This window comes from Aptenodytes forsteri, unplaced genomic scaffold, assembly GCF_000699145.1.
Source record: "Aptenodytes forsteri isolate BGI_AS27 unplaced genomic scaffold, ASM69914v1 Scaffold23, whole genome shotgun sequence".
In the NCBI taxonomy this organism is placed as follows: domain Eukaryota; kingdom Metazoa; phylum Chordata; class Aves; order Sphenisciformes; family Spheniscidae; genus Aptenodytes; species Aptenodytes forsteri.
This window is the reverse complement of record NW_008796043.1, coordinates 982,195-990,621: the sequence shown is the minus strand read 5'-3', so window position 1 is coordinate 990,621 and position 8,427 is coordinate 982,195. Positions and strand designations below refer to the sequence as shown.

The window sequence follows — 8,427 nt, the reverse complement described above, 5'->3', positions numbered from 1 at the left end:
AGTTATAGGGACAGTTTGACTTTGGTGATAATGACCTCTCGTAGTAGCTGCTTTGCGGTGTAAATACCCCCAGCGACTTGCGAAGAGGCTCTTAGCAAGGTCAGCTGCTGCCAGAGGAAACTGCAAAGCCCATTTGTTTTACTTTGTCTTCTCACCATGCGACAATAGGACCAGCTGACCGGAGGGGTGAAGCAAGATGCTGCTCACTGTATGCTTTTGGAAAGTACTTGTTCTATTCTTGCGAACACTCAAAAAATCTAGAGGAAACAAATACACATTATCAGTTACAAAATGGACAAAAGTTGCCAAAGACACTTTTTTTTGCATATGTTTCTTAGTTCAAAGTGTATGTTACAGTCCTGATTGACCAGTTTGACTGAAAATGTATGTGCTGATTAACGTAACTTCGGAGTAATTCTTAAATGTAGGTAGGAATTGTAGTTGCTTGAAAGAAAGTATATGAAAAGAAGACACATATTTGGGCAGATAATATGGTCAACATTTTGTGAGATAAGTTTCAGTAGCAGTGCGCTGTTCATTGTGCTTAAGATCAATTTATATGTATAAACTGGTGTAGAATCTTAAAGATAACTTTGGATGTGATAACAGGCAATTCTCTCAGCTTCAACTACTCTCAGATGTTAAAATCTATTGCATGAAATTAGCACTGGATGCTAATCAGCATCCTGTTTCGTGACTTATCTAATAGTCCAAATGACTTCCAGCATCCCATGTAAGGGGAGTGCAACACTTCGTCTACCATTTTTTGGGAAATTGTTGTGAAAACAAATGTAATTCTTAAAGCTGAAAGAGTCTGGTGGTTTTTGTTTAATTGGTTTTTAATGGAGAGCTGGATAGTGACCAGTTTGACTAGTTTGACCTCCTTCATAACACAGAATTCAATCAAATTAAATGTGAGTTTGAAGGAATTACTTAGTTAAAATGTATTTTACTGAGCTGTTCCTGTTTAGGATAATATTTTCAGCTTCACTGGGCAGCTAACAGGTACTACAAATATAATTTAGATCAACAGAATGTAGTGTGCTTATCAAAAATTAAATTTACTCATGACATTGGGGTTGTTGTTATTACATGGTGTTGCATAAAAAATGGTTGCAAGTATTCAAGACTTTTTTTCCCCAGCTCATGAAAAATTGGAATTTATATTTCTAAGCCTTCAGAAAAAGGGGCGGTCTAGATTAAGTAAAGTTCCCTTGAAAAGAATTATGTGTACACGGTGTTTTTAATGGGTTTGGTTTTCCTCATAGCGGAAGCGATTTTGGAATGCAGAATTCATACCCTTCCCAGATGAGACACCTCTACATCTGAAAAAATCAAATGTCAGGACATCAGTGACTGCTACTTCGATTTCCAAGGCGTGGCTTAGATGCGGGGATGGTTTCCAGAGCACTTCAGTGCTGGAGGTAAAATGCTGGCTTACTTAATGGTGTAAGAAAGAGATGCAAACTGACAGTTAAACCAATTTCCATGCTTGACTGAATAATAAGATGTTGCCCTTTTTTGTGTTGTTTCCCAATTAACAGCATATTGGTATAACTGTCAAAGTAGACAAAAATGGAAAGCAAGGTTACATAAGGGCATTGTCTTAACTTGTTAGTGTAAGTTTCTGAGCATACGTTAATGTGTTATGTTCTAGATAGTACTTACCATTTGGAAAATTTCAATAATACGCTGAAGGATATAAAAGTAATTTGACATTTGGGATGGAGTACTGCATTTCCTAAAAAATATGGAACAAAAAGACTCTAGTTTGCATCTGAAGATTTTTTGCTAGATCTAAAGGGTATGTTTGCAATACTGAATTCACTGTAGAAAATCCTGCTTTTTGATGACCCTGCAGATGTGGATCTTGGTGCAGATGCTCTTTTGGATGATATATCAAATTGTACTTAATTTTTTTTGTGCGTGTTGGTCTTGTTGGTCATGAACAGAGATGTTCAGCCAGTTCTGAGTGAGAAGTGCTTTGTGCTGAAGATCATCTTCAACCAAGTTGCTTTTCTGTTTCTTCTGGTACCGAGCAGTCACAGTGTCGCATAGCTTGTGGGATTCAATAAAATCAGAGGCGGGGCCACTGAGTGCTTCTTTCTGTAACCTTTGAATAGGGCACATGCTTTATCAGGCGTGCTCTTCCTGCCCACTTTTGACACTTAATGATGAAAATTTTGGCGGCTGTTCTTCGCAAGGTCAGATGTGATTGCTCTCATTGTCACAGTAAGTTTATATTTTCCAAAACAATGAAAATTCAGCTTTTATATTGCTGTTCTCATGCTTTATTACCTCACTCATTATATTGCAGTCTAGTAGAAGATAGAAAAACTGATTTGAAACTGTGCTACTAAGTTGTGATGGGTGAATAACAACAGTTTTGAGTGTATTACTACATGTTAAAATTGTCTTTAATGCCTTGGTGATTAAATATCTCTCTCTGTCTCTTTTTAATATAGTCTCTGAGACCTACTGGTAAGAAATCCAGGATTAAGAAGCATCTTGGACCACTGTTAATATCTGCTGAAAATGCAGCAGGTATATTATAACTATTTCATGTTAGTGTTGTCAGAAGATTGTCACTTTGTTTTGCCCTTTATCAAGGTAGAAGCTGGCTCAAAATACTGGTTGCTTTCTTCTTCTGTTACTGTAATCAGAAACTAATTTTGATATGAGACACAGTCGTGATGCTATTGTGATTGAGCTCCTCTATTCACCTAGCGTGCCAGAAATATATCCTGCAAAGCTGCAGGCCCTTCAGCTATTGCTCTGGAACAGATGAAAGAAGCATCACTAATGCTGTATATAGTGCATGTTCTAGTAGGGACAGGATATTTAAATTCTTCACACTTTTAAGAGGAGGGAATGAAAAACAACACTTAGCTGTCTAGATAGAGGGTGAAATAATTCTTCTGCTAGAGACAGACAAGCAGGCATGAGAGAAAACATATTTTGTAAGAATGAGCAACAGATAGAAAAACAGAATTTTGTCAACCTCCTGGCTTTCAGAGTCTTCTATATGCACCCAAGTCTGTTTAATATTGTGATAAAAAAGAACTCTAGGCATAGTAAAGAGGAGGAGGAAGACTTATCGACTCCTTGCAGTTCTTTCCCTTTTTGAGTCCAGAGGAAGGGAAAGAAAGAGGGGGCAGTGGCTTCTTCAGTCTTTGTATTTCTACTTGCTCCAGCAGCTGTGCTGCCTCTGTTGGAGTTAAGTGACCTACTAAGCACCTTTTGTCTACCTTTTGGGGTTCAAAATCATGCTTTTCCAGATTTCTGGAAAGAACCTGTGTGTTACAGAAGGAGATATGGTTGTGTTTCTCTCTTCTGAGCCCTCCCGCCTAATTCCAAATCCCCAGTAATTGTCTAACTTCCCATTTCCCTAAAAAACTTTAGTAGTTGTAGGAAGTAGAAAATTCTGCCTTCCTATGATTGCTAATTCTGTATGCTCCACTGCTAAACATTAATCCTTTTCTCCTTGCTTTTGTTATTAAAAATGATGGAGAGAGGTATTTTGAATTTAAATGTCTCACTTCAAAAACACAACAGCTATTCTTCGTTACTCCTGAAAAGTTTAAATTTTTTTTTCTCTCAGGACAAAACTGGAAAGTCATCTCTACTGATGGCATACTTTTATTCATTTGTTATTTATTGTATAAAGTCAGAGAAATCCCAAGCCCAGAATTCTAAGGACGGTCTTTATTTAAACCACTTACTATTTTGAAAGGGCACATGTGGGAGCATTAGGACTGTGTGTAGAGGACTATATGTCAGACAGTCATTACTTGTCCTCACTCTCCTGAGGAACTGATTGATAGCCTCATTGTATAAAATGAAGTGTTAGCATTTATTGTAGAGAACCAAAATGAAAATAATGTGTGTATGTATAAAAAATACGTGTGAGTTAATGCTCCAGTATTAATCTCTGATGACAGAATTGATAATTTTTTTCCAGTTCAAAAATAATGTAGTTTACTTTTTAAGAATTTTAAATTTAACAATATCACATTTATGTAACAATCTAACACTTTACAATTCTTCTTAATAGGATCTGCTGCTGCTGAAAGCTCTAAGGAGGCTGAGGACATAATATGGACCTCTAGTGGCAGTGATTTTTCAGATGATGAAAATAAAACATTGATTGCAAGGTTACACAGCGAAAAAAGTCACACTTCCAAAACAGGGAAATCACCTAGCAGACATGATTTATTGTTAGAGGACAGTAGTAGTGAAGGTAAGTTCAAACACAAGCAGATTTGTCAAGAAACCTTCTGTCAACTTCAAGTGCTGTAATGAAAATTCTTTGAGGTCATTCTGGCAAGATGACATGATCTAATCCTATTTCAGTTAAATCAGTTGGCCTTTTTTCATCAATTTCATCTGAGTACGGAATAAGCTCTTAGTATAAATTATGTAGAAAAATTTTAAAGTATTGGAGTAAAGGAAGGAGCATAGTTGGGCAGGCTATACATAGAGTAAAGCATGTCAGTTCATTTCAATATATTATAGTTTATTTGTACCATTTCCTTCTCTGTGCTGTGGTACAGATACTGGGGTTGTGAACAGCTTTCTCTGCCCACCCTGTTCTACTGGTAATATTGCTGTCTGCATCTACTGACTAGATGTGGCAGACTTTGCAGCTGCAGATAGCATCTTGTTCTGTGGCGTGACTTTTCATTTCGGTACGCAGTATTCCTTGTTTCCCGTTAGCTGTATTGTGGAGACGACCATGAGTTTTGTTCTTAGCACTTGCTTTCTAATTCACGGAGCAGGGGATGACAGAGGGGAGAGAAATTGATTAAAAAGTGCGGCTGAAGACAGAAAAATCTTTACTTGTGTGCTCCGTTACATAAGCGTTAATTAGGATAATGTTTAATTTGCATTAGAACTTGTTAGGAAGTATTTTCAACGTGACTACTTCCAGGAAAATAAATCCGGTTAGCTCTGTAATACTTCAGCTAGGTCTGAAGTATTACAGCTAGACTTCACCTCCTGGATGTCTGACAAAGTGTTCAAACACCACTGTGAGTTGATTCTTTCATCCTTATTTTTGTCATTGATTTAACACTGTCATTGACATATCTGATGGTCATCTTTTGTAATTCCTAGTAATTTTCTTTCCTTATTTTTGAAATGGAAGGACTGCCCATTTTCTAGACTGCAATCTAATACCAGGAATCTTTCTAACCTGCCATTAATATCATTCTATTGCACTTGTCTCCTGCAAGTATATCCTGCAGGTCTTAATCTTTAATTCTCTTTTTTTAAGAGACAGTACACAGACTTATTTTTATTTTTGTAAGATAGCAAAATTTGGTTTCTCTGTGTAAATGAAGAAACCCTGATGCATTATGTATCTGCTCGAAGTTACTGAGGAAATCCAGTCATTTCCTGTTTTTCTTCTAAACCCAAAAATATATTGAAAGCAGTTATTGAAAGCAGCGGGGAGTAAAAGAACTGTAATTTCCATTGCTTTTTCAAGTAACCATCATATACACTAATTACAGTATTGTACACATGTATCTATGTGTGTGCATATATAGGTACAATTGTAAATATGGGGATAATAGCTGAGAAAGTATTTTTAAGTGACATGCCCTTTCACCTGAAGTTCATCTTCAGAGACAGAGTGTTAGTACTTGAGCGTGACAAGATAAAACTGATTGTCTCATATTTTATTAAGGAATTTATACTGCTGTCACAAGTTGCATGCAGCTTGCCACACAGCTTCGAGAGAGACCTCTTTGTGCTACCTGGTCACTGATGTCTGTGTTTAAAATTTCTGATGAAGCTTTCTCGTAGTTAGAAACAGAAATGCATTCACGCGTGTGAAAAAGCAGGCAACACCAGAGCTGTGTGTTTATTTGTCTGGGTGACTTCAGAGTTCGGAAGTTCCATGAAGAAACTAGTGATTTAGACTGTAGTAGCGCTGCCAAGTCCAGAAGGTGCTGCCACAGTTCCATGGACTGTACAGATGCCTGGAGCGTTCTGCAGGTGCCTCCTTTCTCTGCTGCCTCTCCCCTGTACGTGACTCTTTCAGTGTTAGAAATGTGACATTTGCAAAACCAAAAAAGCTTTCACCCCTCCTCCTCCAAACATGCTCATTTATACCAAATACAATGAGAATTCTTCCTCTCAGTACCTTGTGCCACTTGGACCTGAAGGGTGGTGGGTCTGCTACGGCAGCTGAGGCTTCCGCTGCCTTCAGGAGATCCTCGGAGGTATGGGTGGACTTTTGGAGTTGCATTAAACACCACCTGGTCATGAGGATGGTGGAAGGATTGTTCTGCATCTCCATCTTTGTTTATTGCCATTTTGTTGTAGTTTTTTTTAAAAAAAACCACGTCTTTTCTTGTGCCTGTTTCTATTAATTTATCCTAAACAATCCTCTGTCTGATGTGCTTAGAGGTTTGATTTGCAGACCTGTGTATTTAGCCATGGTGTTTTAGGAGGTGACCATTTCAACTAGCTTTTTCATTTCTCTGTGGGGGTTGCCACTTATAGCAGTATAGCAGATGTTAACTTACACCAAATTTTCAGCTGTTCCAGGTCACTGAGGTATTTGCTTAGAACAGTTAATTCTGAACAAGTGCAGTTGGAAAATCCAATGCAACTGGGCAAAAAAAACCCCCTAACTAAAGCCTAGGAAAACTAATAATAACTAAACTAAAAAACCCCTACCTGCTTAAGCAGTTAAATATACTGCCTCCTTATGGGCAGTACTTTGAAATCTTTTTTTTAATGTAATTTTTATATCTTTCTTCACAGAAGCTTCTATTGTCTGCTAGTAGGACTTAGCTTTTATGAGAGACAGGATCACAAAATAGTTAAATGTGAAGATCAGTTGAACATATGTAAAAAATAACTGCGCTTTTTCCCCAAGTGAGGGATAATTGTAGTATTACTCTGTTTGACTTCATGCTTATGAATAATATATGGTGATTAAGAAAAATTCTTTTTACAAATATTTTTATTTTAGATGAATCAGAGTTCATTGATTGGGAGAAGGATAGTGATTCTACCAATAGGTGTGATGGATCAGAAAAAGATGACAGCTCACTGGAGATATCAGACTCGGACTCCTGCACAAATTTTAAGTCTCTGCCTGTCAAAGAGGAGAATGATGAGCTTTGTAAGGTGAGAAACTGTTTCAGGTTAAAAAAAAAAAAGAAAAGCTTCTACTATAATTATGGAGTATATTCATATTTGATTGCATTTAATTTGGAGGAACGTGAGGTTTTTGCTTACCTCATCTCTCCAGAAAGAATTCTGTACGCAAGAATTTCAAGGCATTTTCTCTGACTGCCAAACCTCAAAACCAAGCAGTGCCCCACACCTAGAGCTTGGTAGTGTGGTCACTGAATCACGCGATGACTGAGGGGGGAAGGCACCTCTGGAGATCATCTAGTCGAACCCCTCTGCTCAAAGCAGGGTCAGCTGGAGCCGGTTGCTCAGGGACGCGTCCGATTGGGGTTTGAGTATCTCCAAGGATGGAGGCTCCACAACCTCTCTGGGCAACCTGTGCCAGTGCTCGGTCACCCTCGCAGTACGGAAGTTTGTTCTTATATTTAAATGGAATTCCTTGTATTTCAATGTGCGTGCAAAAAGGTGATCAAGTGAGTAGGTTTCTCACCGGAGAGGTGATCTGGATTCTCTACAGCCCCTGGCTGCCTGTTGCAAGTTGACATCCAAATTTCCTGTAATGTGGTGGGTGAGTTAGTGTTAGATGATAGACAGTTACCTATTTCTTTTCAGTACTTTGAGACCTTGACTATATAAAAACCAGGTATCGTGACTCGAGCGTGTTCTGAGAGTGATGATGGGACTAATTACAGGACTCCCTACATCACTGAAAAGTGATGAGGATTGAAGAGCTCAGAAAGCTGGCAGCTACCAGCTAAGATCTGGTAGCATCTTTTTCTTTTTTTTTTTTTTTACTGTAGAAAATATAACATTATTTATAAAGAAGGCATACTATATCAAGTATAGAATAGATGGCAGAAATGTTGATCTTTATTTAGTGTCTTAACAGCGAAATGACTTGTATTAAAAGACTCGAGATTTGACACTACCCTAGGCAAAGTTAACATGTAACCTCTGGTGCCGGAGGCTGGCTGCATCCGCAAGCGCCTCACCAGCGAGCCCCCGCACCCGCAGTGTTTCCCAGGATGCGAGGGACAGGCTAACAGCCGGGCTGCCCAGCCGGCCGGGGCTGCTGCAGGCGGGCAGAGTGGAGGGACTGGGTTTGCCTGGCCTGGAGGAGGCCGAGGAGGGTCCGGGCCCTTATCAGAGGAGCCCAGCGAGAGGGCAAGGAGCGCAGCGGTCACCTAGCAGCAGGGGAAACTTCAGCTGGACGAGGGGCGGTGGCGGAGCGCTGGGAGGGGTCCGGGGAGACAGCCCTGCCGCAGCGAGGTTTGGCTG

General features: G+C 39.2%; 1 protein-coding gene across 1 annotated transcript in view; it reads left to right on the top strand.

Moving 5' to 3' along the window:
• The first annotated feature begins 382 nt into the window (after positions 1 to 382).
• SPIDR (scaffolding protein involved in DNA repair) overlaps positions 383 to 8,427 on the top strand; it is a 202,485-nt gene continuing 194,440 nt past the window's right edge. Inside the window, exons 1-5 of the mRNA XM_019473737.1 lie at positions 383 to 400; positions 1,269 to 1,424; positions 2,466 to 2,544; positions 4,055 to 4,240; positions 6,986 to 7,143. Coding sequence (XP_019329282.1) covers positions 383 to 400; positions 1,269 to 1,424; positions 2,466 to 2,544; positions 4,055 to 4,240; positions 6,986 to 7,143 — 597 coding nt within the window. The remainder of the gene's footprint in view (positions 401 to 1,268; positions 1,425 to 2,465; positions 2,545 to 4,054; positions 4,241 to 6,985; positions 7,144 to 8,427) is intronic.